The 21802-nt window shown below is 43.1% G+C and overlaps 1 protein-coding gene across 1 annotated transcript in view; it reads left to right on the forward strand.

The window, feature by feature from the left end:
- lama5 (laminin, alpha 5) overlaps positions 1–21802 on the forward strand; it is a 122261-nt gene that overhangs the window by 2162 nt on the left and 98297 nt on the right. The window contains exon 2 of the mRNA XM_034694911.1: positions 7500–7652. Coding sequence (XP_034550802.1) covers positions 7500–7652 — 153 coding nt within the window. The remainder of the gene's footprint in view (positions 1–7499; positions 7653–21802) is intronic.

The raw sequence follows: 21802 nt of genomic DNA on the forward strand, positions 1-21802 counted from the left end.
TCCACCTTTCTGTAAATGTGTGCTGAAACCAGCCGTTTCAGACTTCAGTGTTTTTCATACGTCACAGCGCCATCTGGTCTGTAACAGGAAGTCAGAGCTCGGAGCTTGTTCAGCCCATAGACTGTATAAAATACAACTCAACCCCTCCTCTGTTTTTCATTACCTGCACACATGTGTGCTAACAAGGAGCTTAGGAGGGAGGCATGCTAGTTGTAGGCTGTCTTAATAAACACAAAGGTCGGTTTGACTCCACACGTCTGCAGATTTGAAGATCTAGTGGATGATTTTTATTTATCATGGATAAGTGCTAGTGCTAGTTAGCATAGCTACATAGCTACATGTCGTAACTGTAGCTGTGTACCAAGACACACGTCTACATACTGACAAATAAAACAACAAGAAACACTAAATCTGTGACCAATCCTTCAGAAAGGTCCTGCTGGCTTTCTGGTAGAGGTCGGTTTTACTCCCCACGTCTGCAGATTTGAAGATCTAGTGGATGATTTTTATTTATCATGGAGAAGTGCTAGCGCTAGTTAGCATAGCCACATAGCTACATGTTCGTAGCTGTGTACCAAGACACACGTCGACATACTGATAAATAAAACAACAAGAAACACTAAATCTGTGACCAATCCTTCAGAAAGGTCCTGCTGCAGGCGCCTCTCCATCAGGATCAGATTCTGGATCAGATTCAGAGGGTTGAAGTAATGTGATCTGTGAGCAGCCGTGTATATTCAGCCAACATTTAAACATTAGATCAACGTGCTGGACAGCCGAGACCACATCCACTTCCTGAGGGGGCGTGGTCAGAGGGAAAACAGAGTGTTCTGAGGAGGACTGAAGAAGAGGGTTTTTCAGGCAGACCAAAATCTGATTTCAAAGTGTTTTTTTGAGCATAAACTTTAAAGAAATGTTTTGGGGACCTCTTAGACCAATATATGTTGATGAAAAAAGCGTGATATGTCACCTTTAAGAACACATTTGAAGTTTCACAGTAACAAGAGATAAAAGTGACGTTTTAATGTTTTGCTTGCGACCAATAGCTGCAGATGTTGGTTGATTTCATGTTACTTGTGATTGGCCCTCTACCTCAGCAGCTATCTACACGGTTCCCAACATTCATGGTCCTCAGGGGCACATTCCATTTTGAAATTGTGACTCTAGATTGTCATACCTCTTCTTTTTGAGCCTTTCAATGAGTAGACTACTGTACCGTAAAATTTGGAATACACACTACCAGTCAAAAGTTTGGAAACACCTTCTCATTCAAGGGTTTGTATTTATTTTAATGATTGTAAACACTGTAGATTAATACTGAAGACATCAAAACTATGAAAGAACATTTATGGAATTATTTAATTTTTAAAAAAGTGTTAAACAAAGCAGAATCTGTTTTATATTTTAGATTCTGTAAAGTAGCCCCCTTTTTCCTTCATGACAGTTTTGCACACTCTTGGTATTCTCTCAGTCTGCTTCATGAAGTGGTCTCCTGGAATGGTTTCTAATGAACATGAGCCTTGTCAAGAGTTCATTTGTAGAATGACTTGTCTTCTTAATGTGTTTGAGACCATCAGTTGTGTTGTTCAGAGGTAGGGTTAGCACACAATGGATAGCCCTATTTGACTACTGTTGTAATCCAGATTATGGCAAAACCAGATTATTGCATAGTTTTGATGTCTTCAGTTTTAATCTACAATGATGAAAATAATTAAGATAAATAAAAAGCATTGAATGAGAAGGTGTGTCCAAACTTTTGACTGGTAGTGTAAGTTGCACAAAATATAAGACAGTCTATTTTGGGGTGTCGTCTGTTTTCACCAGCTTTCAAGCTACAGCTACGCTAGTTGAGCGATGATAGTTGAGAGACTTCTGCAACTTGTTGTCTTTCCAATCAAACCAGCACTCCACAACCTTTATTTACTTTGCATGATTATGACCTAAGAAGCAAGAAACACTTAATAAGTGACACCGACATGATGTGTGCGCTGCAGAAGAAGCCACATACTGCGGTGAAGGCTTGCTGGCTAGCTGACAACCGGGTCTTCTTCTTCTGCTGCAGCTGCTTATCTTTGCATATCTCGTGGCAGCTCTAGTATTCAGCATGCTTTGCTTGCTTCTTTGAGCATTATCTCCCATTAACACTATAAAATGCATGGCTATGCATTTGTGATTTGGTCGCACCGTTGTAGAGGACGCAGCTCACTTTTAGGCGACTAAAAACGTATTAAAGGTGCGTCTTATACTTCCTTGCAAAGTGTAAAATAAATGCACAGATACAACATCTGATACTGACACGTTGAATGTTTATCTGATTAGTGCCTCTGTGAGCAAGCAGACTTCAGAAGTCAGTTTTCCCCAGGCAAATCTGATCCACCCCAGAGCAAGGATTATAAAATGTGGATTGCAAGACTGCATCACCGGAGACTCACCCAGCCTAACAGATAACATGATCTTACTCCTGGACCTTTAATGCAACTATCAGATTCTGTTTTTAGATATGAGGTCAAAGGAAAAGAGGAATAGATGATATAGAAAGTAAGAAAGTTGGAGGAAGCAGGAGAAGTTTAGCGTTACCTAATGAGAGAAAAAGAAGCTTACATAAAGCGGCAGGTGTTGACTGAGCTTCACTTCAGCTCTGCCCTCAGGACCTGGATTCCTCCCTCAGAGAGACTCTCATTGACCTGAAGGTGGAGGGTGAGAGAGAGAGAGAAACAGGGAGAGATGAAAGCGATTGAATGAAGGAGTGTGAAACTCACAGAGAGAGGAGAATGAGCTCGACATGTTTGGTTCTCGGTGGTCCGCTCTGCTTTTTAATAAAGGAGGGGACAGGAGAGGACGGGACGGGAGGGAAAAGGGGAGTGAGGCAGCGTGACGGCAGGGAGAGATACAGAAAACATCTCACTGCACTGAACAGCTCCCTCGCTCTCTAAAGGTGTCACACACCTGGGTGGGAAATGAGTCTTTGTGTTGATTCAAACCACAAAACCTCCTTCAGGTCTCCTGAATTTAAAAGAGCGCTCAGACGCTGGTTGGTTTCTTTCGTTTTCCTGCATTGAGCTTAGATTAGACCGGATTTCATGCTCATCTTAGAGGCTTCAGGAGCATTTATCACGGTGCTTTAGCTGCTGTGTGGTCGGAGAATTCATACTCAAACATGTATTCGTTTATTAGGAATGGATAGATGAAGCAGAGGAAGAAAAAAGGGAAGATCCTGCAGCAGGAAAAATGAGTTCTTCCTCGTCAGAGCCGAAAAGGTGCCGCCTCAGATCCTCAACCGTGACCCCTGACCTCAGCGACCTGCAGAGATAACATCACCTAACCCGGGCTTTTGTTCAGGCCTGAGCTTGCTGAGTTTATGCTAACGCTCCAACGTAGCCAGCAGCCGTCGGGTTAAACGCAAAGACAACCAAAATGGATTAGATAAGAATGACGAGGCTTCAGAAACAAAAGGGACGGGGAGGCCTCTTCAAGTGGTCGTGTCCTCCTCTGCTCAGGCACAAATTATTGAAGTGTGTGTGAGCAGGCTCTGGGTTTACTCCTCTGCAGTGACTGGCTCATAGATAACCTCCCTGTTGTATGAACGTCACGAGAAGGAAGGAAGAAGACTTGATGAGAAGTCGCTGGGATCAGAGAGGAATGAAAACTGACGGCTGCTTTGAAGGGTCAAAAGTCTTCGCTTTGAAATGAGGGATCTGATCAGAGAGAGATGAAGTATATGCAGTTTGTAGAGAGATAAAACAATGTGGACAACACAAGGATACATTTCTTTTTGTTTTTTTTTTTGGGCATTTTTGCCTTTATGGATAGGACAGCTGAAGAGAGACAGGAAATGTGAGGAGTAGAGAGAGGGGGAGGACATGCAGTGAATGTTCGAGGCTGGAATCGAACCTGCGACCACTGCAACAAGGACTATAGCCTCTGTATGTGGGGTGCTTAGACCGCTAGGCCACCAGCGCCCCAACACAAGGATACATTTAAGGCAAGGCAAGGCAAGGCAGCTTTATTTGTATAGTGCATTTCATACACGAGGGCAACTCAATGTGCTTTACATTAAAACATTAAAAGCATTGGAGACATTCAGACAGGCATAAAAGAACACAATTAAAATGACAAATATGATAAAACAGAAAAGAAAAGGAAAATCAGAAATATATTAAAAATTACATTAAAATTTTAATTTAAAGTGGGTTAAAATGATCTAAGATAGGAAGGCAGAGGTAAATAAAAAGTCTTAATCTTTGATTTAAAGAGGTGAGAGTTGGAGCAGACCTGCAGCTTTCAGGGAGTGTGTTCCAGATATGTGGTGCATAATGACTAAACACTGCTTCACCATGTTTCCTTCTGACTCTAGGGACTGAAAGCAGACCAGTACCTGATGACCTCAGAGGTCGAGGTGGTTCATAAAGTAGTAGCAGATCAGCAATGTATTTTGGGCCTAAACCATTCAGTGCTTTATAAACCATCAGCAGGATTTTAAAGTCTATTCTCTGACAGACAGGAAGCCAGTGTAGGGATCTAAGAACTGGAGTGATGTGGTCTACTTTGTTGGTCCTTGTTAGGACTCGAGCAGCAGCATTCTGTATGAGCTGCAGCCGTCTGATGGACTTTTTAGGGAGTCCTGTAAAGACCCCGTTACAGTAGTCTAGTCTGCTAAAGATAAATGCATGGGCGAGTTTTTCTGCATCCTGCTGAGACATCAGTCCTTTAATCCTTGATATATTCTTAAGGTGATAGTAGGCTTTAAAGAGTAATGCATTAAAATAAAAACTAAATCAGGAACAAACACATACAAAATTCAAATGAAGGGTTTAAAAGCTTTGACTGAAAATCTTTAGGGGGACTTGGTCGTGAAAATAGGAAGTAAATGCAAGCTGTAGCACGGCACAAGACCTTCAGGGAAGATGCATTAAAAACATGATTAGAAAAGTCAAATAAAAGATGCAAAATGAAAGAATTAAAACCGTGTTCGTTTTCAAGAACACAGACGTAAAGACAGGATTGTGGATTTGATTTTGTGACACATTTAGACTTAAAATTATGTGCAAAATCTGCAGACCTCACACTCATTGCCCGAACCCCCTCCATCCACCACATCACTCCTGTCCTCCAACAGCTCCACTGGCTCCCTGTTCAGTTCCGCATTCAGTTCAAAGTCCTTCTGTTGACATTCAAGACCATCCACAACCTCGCCCCCCCCCATATCTGTCAGACCTCCTCCATGTTCCCACTCCCTCCCGCTCCCTCAGATCCTCTTCCTCCATACACCTGTCTGTCCCCTCCGCCCGTCTCACCACTATGGGGAGCCGAGCATTCAGCCGCTCTGCTCCCCGTCTCTGGAACTCATGACCACCTCAACTCAGAAACACAGATTCTTTCCCCCATTTCAAATCACAACTCAAAACATGTCTGTTCAAAACCGCCTACTCCGTCTGACTCCAACTGCTCTGTCATTTTGTTATTGTTTCTATTTTTTTTTCTTACCCCTTGTTAGTTTAAATTGTTTTCATTTCTGACTCTGATTTTGTTTCCTTTAATGTGAATTCGTGTATATATATATTTCTATCAGTGCGGTGTCCTTGAGTGCCGAGAAAGGCGCCTTTAAATAAAATGTATTATTATTAAAGAGGTTACATTTCAATCAGGAGAGACACAATTTGAATATTAAAGGTTATTTGTTAAAACTGAATGAATAATGAAACTTGACAGAAATCTTTGGCGTAAGGACTCTATGGGGATAATGTTGTGAGCGTAGGATGTGTGAATTTGGCAGCTGAAGAAATCCCCCGAGAGTCCAGACTCTGGTGGTGGTGGTGGTTGATGAATCCTAGGAATTGAAGACTTGCAGAGACCAGGTGGAGACGGGGAGGTGGAGGGGTGCGCACCATCAATGCAAGAAGGAACTAGCTGGAGAGAGAGACACATTTAAAAAGACAGCAGAAAGTTGATTGGCTGATGATAAGGGCGTGCCACTGAGCTATATGACGCCGCCACTGATTAACCAATGACAGCTCGGGATGCACCCCACATACAGAGGCTATAGTCCTCGTTGCAGTGGTCGCAGGTTTGATTCCAGCCTTGAACAGTCAGTGCATGTCCTCCCCCTCTTTCTACTCCCCACATTTCCTGTCTCTCTTCAGCTGTCCTATCCATAAAGGCAAAAATGCCCCCCCTCATTTGAAAGTGAGGATTTTTACCTTTTCAAAGCAGCCGTCAGTTTTCATTCCTCTCTGATCCTGATGACTTCTCATCAAGTCTCCCTCCTTCCTTCTGGTGACGTTCGTACCACAGGGAGGTTATCTATGAGCCAGTCACTGGAAGCGGTTGAGCTATTGAACGAGGGAGAGGAGAATTAAACAACTGCTGGGATTGCTTTTATAGTCTCCCTGTCTGAACTTTCACTAGAGCTACATTTCATACAAAGGACACAAGTTTATGAATACACCTTCCACTTTTATCACACAGACTTAAACACAGGATAGAAGTCAGAGATCGTTCAGGCGAGTTTTAAAGGTGGAGCCAGAGATGTTTTTCAAGCTGGAACTGAAGGTGGCTTCATTTCCTGCAGGTGTAGTGTCCTTCTGAAAGTCTCTGAACTGCTTCCTTTGTGCTTCCTTTACGTGCAGACAATGCTGTTAGAGTATCAAATGTCAAACCTGTTGTTAAAAGACTGACTGGGAATCTTGTTTCTGCACAAAGTGTTGACTCAAGTTTAAATAAATCCATCAAATATCTCTCTACCTTACCTTGGATTCTTTAAAGCCTCTTAACGTGTGTTTATAGCATTAATTGAATCTCTTCAGTTGCTGCAAGTCAAACATAAAACTGTCAGGTTGAATTTATGACAAGGTGACAACCACAAGCAACACAAGCCGGGTGTTTGAATATCAGAAACTTGACCCGGTTAGCTTCAGGGTCAAACTGTTGTGAAGCTCATCCCTGCTTTTCACAGATGTTTACTGTGACTCTGAAACTCTGCTGAGGAAGGTGAGACTGACCTTCAGCTTCATCCTGCAGCGAACTGAAGATTAGAGCAACACAAAGTGTGAGCTGTTTGTAGGATGACATTCATAAACCTTAAAGAGTCTGTAAGGCTTTATTAAAACAGGTGTGTGACGTCTGTCCTCTTGCAGCGACACACACCTGAGCCAGCTGGTGTATCCACAGATTGGAGTCTTAACAGTGCAGACTCTCTTTAGGGGACATTTAATGAAATATGTAATCATGAAAGCATGAATGACGGTCTAAAGCAAAGCAGGAATGTCGCTCTGTTGAATATCTTAGACGTTCTTCATGCAGTCAAGGACTTCCTGATGGATGAAGCAGCTGGGACGTGAACAGAAGGTCTTTGAAATCTCAAAGGAAGCTTCTTTTTTATCCCAGTTTGAAAGAGAAAGCTGCTCAAACTCAAATAAAGAACACAACTCCTGCCGATGAGGAGTTTAAACTTCATGTGTGAGGCTTTATATTAACACCTTTCTTTCTCCATGTCTCCTCAGGGTCAGTACTGTGACACCTGCAGACAAGGCGAAAGCGACCGAGCTCACCCCATCACCAACGCCATCGACGGGACGGAGAGATGGTGGCAGAGCCCGCCTCTCTCCCGCAGCACCGAGTACAACGAGGTGAACGTGACGCTGGACCTCGGACAGGTAAGACTCATCGCACTGGCTTTAAAGACTCTCACTGTTTACACCCTGATGTGTCCTTTTCTGCTTTCACTGGCGGTCTGCTGTTTTATCTGGAGGTTCAGGGTACTCTAATAGATGTGGGAGGTCAGAGGTCAAGAAGGTCGACTCATAGTTGTTTGAGAATTTGTCAGAGTAAGTCCTCAGAGGATGCTTGGCACTGTTCAGCGTCTGCTGTCACATGATGGTGTGAGGATTTCAAGGTTTCTGCTACAATTTCTGGAACAATCTGCACACTGGTTTTACACACTCTAAGAGGTTTCTGATCCCTTCAAGATGAACCTGGATTAATAAAAGTTAAAGACATTAAAATGTGAATGCTGACATGTCCTAAGAAGCTCTTTGATTGTTTTCAAGACTTCAAAAATACTAGATAAGTTAAATTCCTGACAGTGAGTTTGCAAGTTATCAGGATGTTTTAAGAGACGTCTGGAATATTTCCTGCAAGTTTAGAGTCTTTAAAATTGACTGCTTGAATCAACAACCCTTACTTTGGGTGGCAGATTAAAAAAGGAGAACAAAGCTAGGTTTTCACTGAATGACATCTTCTTTTCTAGAAGAGTTTGTGAGAGCTCTGAGCCACAAACTTGCCCTACACTTTATTTCCCCTGATCGTACTCTTGAGTTTGTCTCCTTGTCGAGGACTTGAAATGGAAACTGTTCATGCAGGATGATTTCCAAACCGTCATGATGCTTGAAAACATGTTTCAGGTGCATTTCAAGAAAAAGACAAGTCCGAAATCTCTTCATGTTTCTGCAGATTTTCAGAATATTTGAACACAAATTGTATTTATTTTAATTCTTGCAATGGAGAAGAGAACTTAGACTCCTTATGCAGCATGTTCTTTCTTTCCTTTCCATTTGATTCAATTCTATTAAGTTAAATTAAATTAAATTCCATTTGATTCAATTCTATTTCATTCAGTTAAATTGAACTAAATTAAATTAGATTAAATAAGATTAGATTACAATAAATTCCATTTGATCCAATTCTATTTCATTCTATTAAATTAAATTAAATTCCATTTGATTCAATTCTATTTCATTCTATTTCATTCTATTAAATTAAATACATTAAATAAAATTCAATTTGATTCAATTCTATTTAATTCTATTAAACTGAACTAAATTAAATTAGATTAGATTAAATTAAATTAATTTAAATTGAATTAAATTAAATTACATTACATTAAATTCAATTTGATTCAATTCTATTTCATTCTATTAAATTAAATTAAATTAAATTCCATTTGATTCAATTCTATTTCATTCTATTAAACTGAACTAAATTAAATTAGATTAGATCAGATTAAATTAAATTATTTTAAATTAAATTAAATTAAATTAAATTAAATTACATTACATTAAATTCAATTTGCTTCAATTCTATTTCATTCTATTAAATTAAATTAAATTAAATTCCATTTGATTCAATTCTATTTCATTCTATTAAATTAAATTAAATTAAATTCCATTTGATTCAATTCTATTTCATTCTATTAAACTGAACTAAATTAAATTAGATTAGATCAGATTAAATTAAATTAATTTAAATTAAATTAAATTAAATTACATTACATTACATTAAATTCAATTTGATTCATTTCTATTTCATTCTATTAAATTAAATTAAATTAAATTCCATTTGATTCTATTCTATTCCATTCCATTCCATTCCATTCTACACCACAATGCAATGCTCTGATAGTTTTCTGTGAACCAATCCTAGTCCACATTTTCTACATATATATCAGAGTACTTCTAGGTCATTTTGTTGCCTGATGTTGTCAGGTCTTGTCTCTGTGGTTTCTTCCTCCCTGACAGAATGAAAGCTCAGATTTAATCACACTTATCCGAGTGTTTTCTATGATTCCGGCGTAAAGGAAGTCTAAAAAGTAGTTTTTCCTCAAAGTTAATTCCTGCAGTCGTTACCGCTGAAGGATTCCCACATCTCCATCAGTCTGAGCTGTTTTATTAAACTACAAAGCAGGTTGGATCCCAGCCAGACCCACTTGATGTAAAGTCATCATGCTGGTGAACCCTCATCCCGCTCGCTGCTACCACACCAGATAAAAAAACACAAGAGCTGATTTAGAGATGTTGTTCTTGGCAGGACGCTCTGCTGGTGCTGCAGTGAAGCTGTCACAGTTACACACTAACATACGGACATGTAGCGTGTTAGTAAAGCTTCACACACACACACACAGGGACACACTGAGTCTCACACACACACACGGGGAACAGAAAAGCTTCTCTGTGTGCTCACAGTTAACCTTTCAGTGTTTTTGAACGTCGCTCTTGAACAACCTTTTATGTTTCTGAATGCGGCTCTTTTGTACCCGGCTCTCCTGCTCGAGTGCCCTCCTCATTCATCAGTGCCGGGACATTCACTGCATGTCCGTGCTTGTGTACGTGTGTGTGTGTGTGTGTGGCTGTGTGTAAGTGTGTATCCTTGAAAAGTTGGTGATGGTATTTCCCCTCCCCTCTTCTATCTCATCGTTCTTTACTTTCCTCCTCTTCTCTCTTCTCTCTCTCTCTGTCAGGGTTGAAGGTCTCAATAGAGAGGCAGTAAGCTGTGACTGTCACTGAGTGTGTGTGAGTGTGTGCGTGAGTGTGTGTGTGTGTGTGTGTGTGTGTGTGTTCAGCCTGTAAAAGTCTTTATAAGCCTGTTTACCTTGCAGCAGTCATAAAGAGCGAGTTAAAAAGGACAGGATCCTGAGTTAAACTGATGCTGATTGGACGACAGGGATGCACGCTACCTGACATCCTTTGTGCTCTGTGCTGTTACAATGAAGGACAGTCTGCAAGAACTTGAACAGTAGTCACATGCAGGAGTAGATCTTTGGTGCTGGTTTAGCCCAGTGGTTAAATACGGTGCCTCATGTTCAGAGCATAGACTGTATAATAAATAAACCTAACTTCTATCAAGCTAGTGTGAGGCAAAGAGGCGGGCCTTTAGCCTCTTTGCTAACAGCTACAGTGTTCCCGCCTCTCAATCAAGTCAGCCATGCCCTTATTTGGTCAAATCTCATAAGTTTAAACCCTGAAAAGTGTGTGCCGATAGAGAAATGATCCATTCAGACTTGAACTGTTTTTTGATCCAGGCTGTAAACGTGTTTATTTCTGCTCTAAAGATCGTCTTCTTTGAATGGGTGTGTATGTGGTTTCTGCTGTTTCTGCAGCCAGCCTCTAGTGGACGCTCAATGAACTGCAGTTTGTAGTGCTTCCAAATGGGCTTCATATTTTGAGGCCGGAGGTTGCTGCTTGGTGTAAAGGCTCAAAAGCAGCTGCTCCAAGTTTGACTCCCACCCTTGTTCCTTTGCTTCCCACTCTCTCTCGTCATTGTTAGAGAAAAGCAGATACAATCAAGTATCAGACAGAAGCCTGCTCTGGTGTCAGTTTTATACCCAACATGTAATATGACGTCTGACATCTTGTTTTGTGATTCTGATTTCTAAACAGTCTTTTCTAAGAGACAGAAAGGATGCTTCTGCAGCTTCCATCTCTGGCGCAGGAGACGGCTGCATGCATGTGTTAGTTGGATGATCTGCAGATTAACATAGCAGAAGTTCTATAACTGGACATGTTTGCATCTTGAGGGACGAAAAGCAAAGATACCTGCTTTGGTTTGAACAATTTTAAAGTCTTTCTTGTGAGTTTGTTAACTTTAGGAAGATGCAAAACTTGATTGTCGCTGTTTAATATGAAACAAAAAGTCGTCTTGTTGGTTCCAGCTTTCAAAGAATCAAGACGTGCTTCTTTTCTTTGCTTTACATCTTCATCTATGAAACATTTATTTACTTTTCTCTGTATTTCAGAACATTCTAACATATTTATTATCCAATCATAGTATTCAGCAGCTTAGTGTCGATAGATTTGTGTGCAGAAGTTGCATTTCAGCACAGCAAAGTTTGGTTTTAGATGCAACTACAGGTCCAGTTCTGCAGAATGGAGCTTTACCTGCAACTGTGAAAATATTTATGATGTGAGGTTGCATCAACATGTTACCTGGGTGGCATCGATGCTTAAAGACAGCCTAAAGGAGAGAGAGAGAGGGAGGAGGGGGAGAGAGAGAGAGGAGGGGGAGAGAGAGGAGGGGGAGGGGTCTCTCGTTACCAGGTTGCAGTTTTGTCCTGAAAGAATGTAGGTGGGCTAAGGGCAGGGTTTACGAGTGTGTGTGCGTGTGTGCGTGAGTGTGTGTGTGTGTGTGTGACAGGCTAAAAGAGTGTGTCACAGACCCCACCACACACACACACACACACACACACACACACACACACACACAGCCACACACACCTCTAACCCCCTACCTCTGAGTGAATGAAAGAGAAAGAGAGGAGGGAGAGATTGGAATGTAAGTTAACCTGTCTCAACCCGCAGAGGGGAAGGCTTGTTAAATTACCCTGAACACCCCTCTCTCTCTCTCTCTCTCTCTCTCTCTCTCTCTCTCTCTCTCTCTCTCTCTCTCTCTCTCTCTCTTTCTCTCTCCCCCTCTATATGAACCATACATAAAAAAAGGAATTAATCTCCTACTCTCAGGTTTTATATTTTGCACAAAGGTGTCTGAAACTGTCCAGTGAGGTAACTATGCTCTCTTTAGACGCACTTGCACCAAGCCAAGGAGCAGATTAATGTTTCCTGTGATCAAATATTAACTAAGCTCCAGAATAACAAACAACTAAAATGATAAAATGAAGACATATCCTTCTATAAAGTGGACACTGCATGGTAAATAAATGACCCAAGCTCCACCCTGTCACGTGCAAGAGTGGGAAACACTCGCCTCTTATACACTGCGATTCTGCAACCTTTGATTCTATGCCTTTAAATTTATATGTTGCACCAAAAAACGGCACAATATTGGTGTCCTAGTGTGTGATTAAATATTGTATTATGGTGTTGTGGAAGTATGAGAGGTACGGCTTGACACACTCTGTGCTGATGACACACATTGCCACCGTCTTCCCCTCATTCCGCCTCTGTTAGTACCTCTGAGGGAGGATCAGAGGTGGAACGACTTTCCCCCACTGTGGCACCTCTGGGCATTTAATCTCTTTTCTCCATACGTCACTGGCCTGATTTGCACAATCCACCCAGGACTTCAGCCCACAGTCGAAACACAGACAACAATGGGGGCACAGGAACCTTTTAGTTCCGGGTAAAGTAGCTCTGGGGGCCAAAAGACCCCGGAACTCTTGGTTGAAATGCACCTTAAGTGCGCCCCATGTATAGATGCTATAGTCCTCGTCGCTGAGGTCCCAGGTTCGACTCCCGGCCATGAGCATATGCTGCAATTTCCCCCGACCCTCTGCTCCCCACATTTTCTGTCTCTCTTGAAAATGTAACTTAAAAAACAAAATGCATTTGGTTTTGCAGCTGTCCCTGTTTCAACTTAAAGACAGAGATGTAGATGCAAACAGAGAGTTTGGATGTCAGAGGTAAAGCCTGAGATCTTGTAGTCTCTGCAAATTTTAATGCTTCAAAAAGCACACAATGAAGTGTAACAGAAAGATAGTATCCCAAACTGGATGTTAAGACTCCTGAGAGAGGCTTGAAGTACTGGACCTCATTTATAGGCTCTTGTTTTGGAGGAAATCCTGCAGCCAGGCTCCAACACCCATTCAAAAACCTGAAACCACAAAGAGAAGCAGCAGACTGACACTGATATGAGCGTGGTGAAGCTTTGAATGGAAGTGTAACTCGATAGTTGTACTTTATTTTGCCGTGCTTAAACGTGAATGTCAGACTGCAGACCGCATTAGATCATCCAAGCATCCAAGCACAGGCTGCAGCGATACAATATCCACTCAAACCTCGTCTCCTTCTTTATCTGAACCACTCATTCTGCCTATCTTTGACTGATAGCCCAATATAGAGCATCCATATCACCTCTACCCTGTCTCTTTCCTCTTCACAATATCTTCTCCCTCATCCCCTCTAGGCCTCTCTTTTAAAATGATCTGCCCTCTCCACTTTCCATGTTTCCTCCATCATCTTGGCCTTTGCATCCTCACTGGAAATACAGAACAAACAAGTGCACGCATAAAGAAATAATAGGGATAAGTTGTGTTTTCTAGAGCAAAAATCTCCCCTGCTGTCAGGCCGAAAATCTCAGATGTTTTCCCCCAGACTCAGACCCAGTTTGCAAACACTGGAGAACATGTTGAAACAGTTCCACCTCATTATTTTCGATCCCCCATAGAAGCTGATTTATCTTGAACTTTATCTGCACCTGTCGGCTCTTTTCAATTCATGTTTTATTTATGTTTGATCTGCACGAGGCTCCACAGAGAGCCAGGAGGCGGACTGACAGCAGAGCTGATGAACTGTAGGAAGAGTATGAGTCATTCAGTGAGGTCATTCAAACACAACTCACTGCTGTCTGATTGTAAGACGGGCACTGTAACGCCGCTGTGTGCACTGATGGATGAGCAGGTTCATTTCCCAGGTGTGTGATAGTGGAAGGATTCTGTCATGGCAGGTGATGAAGAAGAGGAGGAGGAGGAGGGGGGGAGGTGATGAAGAGGTGGAAAGAACAAGCAGACTAATAATAGATGACGGAGAGGAGGGATGGTGTGGAGAGAAGATGAATTAAAGTCCCAGGGAGAGAGGAAAGGGGAGGGGCAGGAGGAGGAGGAGGAGGAGGAGGAAGAGGAAGGCGGGAAAGACGTTTTAAGAGGAGGAGAAGATGGAGGTGAAGGAGGGGAAGGAGGATGAGGGCATGGAAAGAGGAGGAGAAGGAGGAGGAGATGACAGAGAGACAGAACAGGGGATGTTTGTTTCTGCAGCCTGTTATTAGAGCACGACATGGGCCTCAGTCGGGAATGTGTGTGTGTGTTTTAGTGTGTGTGTGTGTGTGTTTTTTAATGTGCATGCTTTTCAGGTGAGGTCTTCTCCTTTGCATAATCTTCCCTTCATGATCTCTTTGTTATCACTTTTGTCAAACTGCAGCCTGCAGAGCTGCATGAAGCCCTCTGCAGCCTCATCGGTTTATCCTGTTTTCTGTGACCTGCAGAGGAAACTTAAAGGGTCAGCCCGCCAAAATAAAGGGGCGGGAAGCGGTAAACTTCAACCAACAATTTTCTTCATTAGGAGCAAATTTATCCTGTGTCAGGATGCTGCCTGTGTTAGGATGCTGATTTTCCTGCCGGCATTTTAGCTCCCAAAGCGATACAAGAAAAACAGAAACGTGACATTCCAGAAACTGTGAGCAGAGATTGTTTGCTTGAAAAAGGACTGACATTATACGTAGATTATTCAAATACTGTCTATTTCATTTCCTGCCGTTTGTCATGTCCTGCAACATTTTTTACTTGAACTATTTTCTATTGAGCAATTTGTCTCCAACAGATCTGTAAAGGTCTGTGATTTAATGTCAAATATCACAGAACGTTAATGTGGGAAGGATATACCTCACTCCAAACCTCACCTTCACCTTCAATGGAGAGCTTATTACCTCAGAGTGCAATAACAATGTGCAACAAGAACATTCAAGTCCATTCAACTTTACTCCCCTCTATTCCATCCCATTCTGTCCCATCCCATCCCATTCCATCCCATTCCATCCCATTCCATCCCATTTCATCCCATCCTATCCCATACCATTCCATACCATTCCATTTCATCCCATCCTATTCCATCCCATCCCATACCATTCCATCCCATTCCATTCCATTCCATTCCATCCCATCCCATACCATACCATTCCATCCCATTCCATTCCATTCCATTCCATCCCATCCCATTCTATCCCATTCCATCCCATTTCATCCCATACCATTCCATTTCATCCCATCCTATTCCATCCCATCCCATACCATTCCATCCCATTCCATTCCATTCCATTCCATCCCATTCCATCCCATCCCATCCCATACCATCCCATTCCATCCCATCCCATTCCATCCCATTCCATTCCATCCCATCCCATTCCATTCCATCCCATCCCATTCCATTCCATCCCATTCCATTCCATCCCATCCCATCCCATCCCATCCCATCCCATCCCATCCCATCCCATACCATACCATCCCATACCATCCCATCCCATCCCATCCCATCCCATCCCATCCCATACTATTCCATACCATTTCATTCCATACCATTCCATTTCATCCCATCCTATTCCATCCCATCCCATACCATACCATCCCATTCCATTCCATTCCATTCCATCCCATTCCATCCCATCCCATCCCATCCCATCCCATCCCATCCCATACCATCCCATACCATACCATCCCATACCATACCATCCCATACCATCCCATCCCATCCCATCCCATCCCATCCCATCCCATACTATTCCATACCATTTCATTCCATCCCATCCCATACCAACCCATCCCATACCATCCCATCCCATTCCATCCCATCCCATACCATCCCATACCATACCATCCCATTCCATCCCATACTATTCCATACCATTTCATTCCATCCCATCCCATACCAACCCATCCCATACCATCCCATCCCATCCCATTCCATCCCATCCCATACCAACCCATCCCATACCATCCCATCCCATACCATCCCATACCATCCCATCCCATCCCATCCCATCCCATACCATCCCATCCTATTCCATCCCATACTATTCCATACCATTTCATTTCATTCCATCCCATCCCATACCAACCCATACCATACCATCCCATCCCATCCCATCCCATCCCATCCCATACCATACTATTCCATACCATTTCATTCCATCCCATCCCATCCCATACCAACCCATACCATACCATCCCATACCATCCCATCCCATTCCATCCCATACTATTCCATACCATTTCATTCCATCCCATCCCATCCCATCCCATCCCATTCCATTCCATCCTTTCCCATCCCATTCCACACCATTCCATTCCATTCCATTGGTGAGCTCTAACACCTTATAAATCTTAAACTCAAATATTCACTGCACTAAACAGTGTTTATGTTTACCTTCATGAGGCTGAAGTGGAGAAAGAAATCTTAACTGAGGAATTAAAACCAAAACTTTCTCCAGTTTGTGTGAAAGTGTTTTTAATTCAGACGAACTTCCTCTTTAAATAGCTTTTAAAACCAAACACAAACACAAACATCAAACCTTTTTAACTGAAGGCCACAGCTTCCCCTCTGAATGTGTTGAACCGTCACGTGCTTCTTCATTTTTAATGGCGTGTTGGCAGCGTTCTCTACGGGACAAAGAAAGCCTCACTGACTCACAGTCAGTGTTGAGGTAGCTCCATTGTTTGGTAGTACGTAACAGAAAGTCTGGTGCCAGCTGCTCTGCAATGGATGCTTCCTGCTATTGATGTGGTTCAACGTCAGAGTTCCCTCTTAATGCCAAACGACTGAGAGCTGCAGGACGGAGCGTGGGTGTTTGGAGAATCCTCAGGGTTTCTAATAAAGTGTGTAACCTCTCAGTGTGATTGTAGGTGAGGGATCACTTCTGTGTGTGTGTGTGTGTGTGTGAGAGTGTGTGTGTGTGTGTGTGTCTGATAATGATTGCTGTGTCCTCTGCCAATTCTGTTATTTACGAGCGTGGAGCATGGGAACCACGCTCTGTTTTGTCTTGGGTTTGGCTCGGCGCAGACAATTCCACTGTTGTTGTTTTTGATACACGCTCCTCAGGTGTGACGCCCTGCCATGGTGTGTGTGTGTGTGTGTGTGTGTGTGTGTGTGTGTGTGTGTGTGTGTGTGTGTGTGTGCGTCTTTGTGTGTGGCCTGTTGTACAACATGTAGTCAAGCAGAAAGCTCTTTAATATTGTGTGTGAGACTTTTGGAGATATCATCTATATCCCCCGTACTTCCCTCACACCCTCCCCATCCTTCCCCCAATCTCTCTCTCTCTCTCTCTCTCTCTCTCTCTCTCTCTCTCTCTCTCTCTCTCTCTCTCTTTCTCTCTCTCTCTCTCTCTCTCTCTCTCTCTCTCTCTCTCTCTCTCTCTCTCTCTCTCTCTCTCTCTCTCCCTATTCGTCTGACTCTTCAGACACAAAGACTCTTCTGTAAGGAGAGACTGACACACTAATGATGGAAATGAAGAAAAGAGGAGATAAAGATAGATATGATGGACATCAAACATTCCTCTCCCATCCTACCATGTCACCCTTTCTTTTCAGTTTTTACCACAATAGATATAAAGTTCTCTGTGCAGTGTGCTCTTGTTTTGGGTCTGACTGTGGAGATGAGCTGTCAGCATCTCCATCCTCTGCTGCCTGGAGAGAGCCTGCATCGTTAACAGATTAGCTAGAATAGCAAAGCAATAGACTGATTAAACTCCTGATTATTACAGAAATATTCATGTCAAATTGCTATCAATAGAAAAAAACTATTGGTGTATAATGTTTGATCATCCAGAGTTGGAATTTGTGCCATGATCCCTGACAAATTTAGAATTCTCTCCAAATTGTTCCAGCTGGTCCAAAGTACATGGTTTCTGAGTATGGACATTCACTTTGAGCATCCACTACAGATTCTCAACAGTACTGAGATCTGGGCTCTGCACGGGCCACTCCAGTACCTTGGTTTAGGTGTCGTTTAAAGGTGACATATCACGCTTTTGTCATCAACATATATTGGTCTAAGAGGTCCCCAAAACATGTCTTTAAAATTTATGCTCAAAAAAACACTTTGAAATCAGATTTTGGTCTGCCTGAAAAGCCCTCTTCTTCAGTCCTCCTCAGAACAGTCTGTTTTCTCTCTGACCACGCCCCCTCAGGAAGTGGGTGTGGCCTCGGCTGTCCAGCACGTTGATCTAATGTTTACATGTTGGCTGAATATACACGGCTGCTCAGAGACCCGTGTTACTTCAACCCTCTGAATCTGATCCAGAATCTGATCCTGATGGAGAGGCGCCTGTAGCAGGAACTTTCTGAACCATTGGTCACAGATTTAGTGTTTCTTGTTGTTTTATCTGTCAGTATGTCGACGTGTGTCTTGGTACACAGCTACCAACATGTAGCTATGTGGCTATGCTAACTAGCGCTAGCACTTCTCCATGATAAATAAAAATCATCCACTAGATCTTCAAATCTGCAGACGTGGGGAGTAAAACTGACCTTTACCAGAAAGGCAGCGGGACCTTTCTGAAGGATTGGTCACAGATTTAGTGTTTCTTGTTGTTTTATTTGTCAGTATGTAGACGTATGTCTTGGTACACAGCTACAGCTACAGCTACAGCTACAGCTACAGCTACAGCTACAGCTACAGCTACAGCTACAGCTACAGCTACAGCTACGACATGTAGCTATGTGGCTATGCTAACTAGCGCTAGCACTTTTCCATGGAAAATAAAAATCATCCACTAGATCTTCAAATCTGCAGACGTGGGGAGTAAAACCGACCTTTGTGTTTATTAAGACAGCCTACAACTAGCATGCCTCCCTCCTAAGCTCCTTGTTAGCACACATGTGTGCAGGGAATGAAAAACGGAGGAGGGGTTGAGTTGTATTTTATACAGTCTATGGGCTGAACAAGCTCCGAGCTCTGACTTCCTGTTACAGACCGGATGGCGTTGTGACGTATGAAAAACACTGAAGTCTGAAACGGCTGGTTTCACACACATTTACAGAAAGGTGGAGAAATCAGAACAGGGGCAGAATGGATTCTTTTCATTCTCGGGGGGTTTGTAGACAGGGACACATATTTCAGGTATAGAGAACCATTTAAAAAGTCCATTTTGCATGATATGTCACCTTTAAGAACTGCTGGACCAATTTTGAAGTATGCTTTGGATCATTGTCTTGTTGGAAGACCCAGCGCCGACCTAAGCCTAGACTAAGAGCAGATTTCTTCATATTATCCCTTAAAATGTCAACATAACTTTCTTTCTTCATGATGAAGCCCACTATGATGAAGATCCCTCACAACTGTGTTCCTTCAAACATCAACTCCAGAGGAGGTCAGGTCAGCTACAATCATGTCATTAGATGTCCAGGGCTTCTTGCTGACATCAAGTATCCTGTTTGGGGTCCCTTAAGTAAATCTCAATGCTGACTGGATGCTGAGGTGTTGTAAGGAAACCAGCTGACTGCACAGGGGTGTTTTGGAAGCAAAAATTCACCCCATATTTCACTATATTTGATATAAAGCTATCCCAAACATTTATTTCACATTCTGAAATGCACCAAAGCTGTTAAAGAACACTGGTGAATGTTTGCTTATATCAAGTTTTATCAATGATGCAAACATTGGGCAGAATTTAAGGAAAATGTTCCAGACTTCCTGGGCGGCTAATCATTTTGACCTCAAGTGTAGTTTTGAGTTTTTGCAGTGTTAGCATCATTTCTTGGTGATACTTTCTCATTTAGTAAGTGTGAATGCTCGACTTTGTCTCCCTCATGTCTGATTTATGTGTTGATATCATCATTAACTCTTTAACAAGAGTGATTTATTTCTCTGTGTGAAGTTCTCCTCTTGTGTTGGAGGATTTCCCACAATGACTCAGTCCAACACACGTCGTTTAATAGCGCCTCTCTTTATAGTGTCTGATTTAGCTCCTCATTCTCAGCGGCAACAGTTGCACACATTCATCCTTCGCTCCACTCCTCCGTCCTCTTCACTGACTCTTATATCTGTCACCATCATTCAGTCTTGTTTTTCTTCCTCTCATCCATCTCACTTCAGGGTTAAAACGTTGCCTCTGAAACTGTGTCCTCTCACACAAACACCACAAACGCACAAACGCTGACACACAGTGCACATTTTTCTGTCATTCATTATGTGTAGTGGGCAGGAAAATGAGCAGAGAGGGGGAGAAAGAGAGGTGGAGAGAGAGAGAGGGAGAGAAATCTGACCTTAATAGGAATGATTCAGCTTTGAGTGAAGAGAGAGAAAGAGGCAAAAGGGGAAAAAGATGATGTCACATTCAAAGCAGAATAAAGGAGGGATGATGGATGGGAGGTAAAGACAAGAGAGCTGTGTCGTCTGAAATAGAGGGCTGATATTCTCTGCAGCTCTGTGTTGATGTTGCTGAAGTCAGTTTGTGTTGATGTTGCATTTTCAGGCCTCAGTTGTGTATTTTTAAACTCTCAGATAAATGCAGCGTTTTGTTTTCTTAAAACCAGGAAAAGGTCCAAGGGAGATGAAATGTGCTTTCAATACCTGAAACAACACATGCATGAATCAGACTGACAGGTTTGGAGCAAAATCCATTCATGAAGCAATGCATATACAATCATTTTCACACTATCTATCGTGCATTTATACTTAGAGGAGTTACTTATTTCCTTTAATCTCAGCACCATGTGGAGCAGAGCTTTCAGTCGCTCTGCTCCCCAAACTCTGGACCTCACTCCCAACAGGCATCCGTAACATTGACTCCCGGTGGGGGTTGGACTCCGCCAGGGCTTCCCTTTGTCACCGGTTCTGTTCATAACTTTTATGGACAGAATTTCTAGGCGCAGCCAAGTGCCGGGGGGTTTCCGGTTCGGTGGCCTTGGGATTCCGTCTCTGCTCTTTGCAGATGATGTCGTCCTATTGGCTCCATCGAGCGGTGACCTCCAGCTCGCGCTGGGACGGTTTGCAGCTGAGTGTGAAGCAGGGATGGGGATCAGCACCTCCAAGTCTGAGGCCATGGTGCTCAGTCGGTAAAGGGTGGCCTGCCCTCTCCGGGTCGGAGGGGAGTCTTTGCCCCAGGCGGAGGAGTTCAAGTATCTCGGGGTCTTGTTCACGAGTGAGGGGAAAAGGGAGCGGGAGATTGACAGACGGATCGGGGTGGCGTCTGCAGTGATGCGGGCGCTGTACCGGTCTGTCGTGGTGAAGAGAGAGCTGAGCCAGAAGGCAAAGCTCTCAATTTACCGGTCAATCTACGTTCCGACCCTCACCTGTGGTCACGAGCTGTGGGTAGTGACCGAAAGAACGAGATCGCGAATACAAGCGGCCGAAATGAGCTTTCTCCGCAGGGTGTCTGGGCTCAGCCTTAGAGATAGGGTCAGGAGCTCAGACATCCAGGAGAGGCTCAAAGTAGAGCCGCTGCTCCTCCGGATCGAGAGGAGCCAGATGAGGTGGTTCGGGCATCTGGTCAGGATGCCTCCCGGGCGTCTCCCTGGGGAGGTGTTTCGGGCATGTCCGACTGGGAGGAGGCCACGGGGAAGGCCCAGGACACGCTGGCGAGACTATGTCTG

The sequence above is a fragment of the Notolabrus celidotus genome, chromosome 11 (genome assembly GCF_009762535.1).
Source record: "Notolabrus celidotus isolate fNotCel1 chromosome 11, fNotCel1.pri, whole genome shotgun sequence".
Lineage (NCBI taxonomy): Eukaryota > Metazoa > Chordata > Actinopteri > Labriformes > Labridae > Notolabrus > Notolabrus celidotus.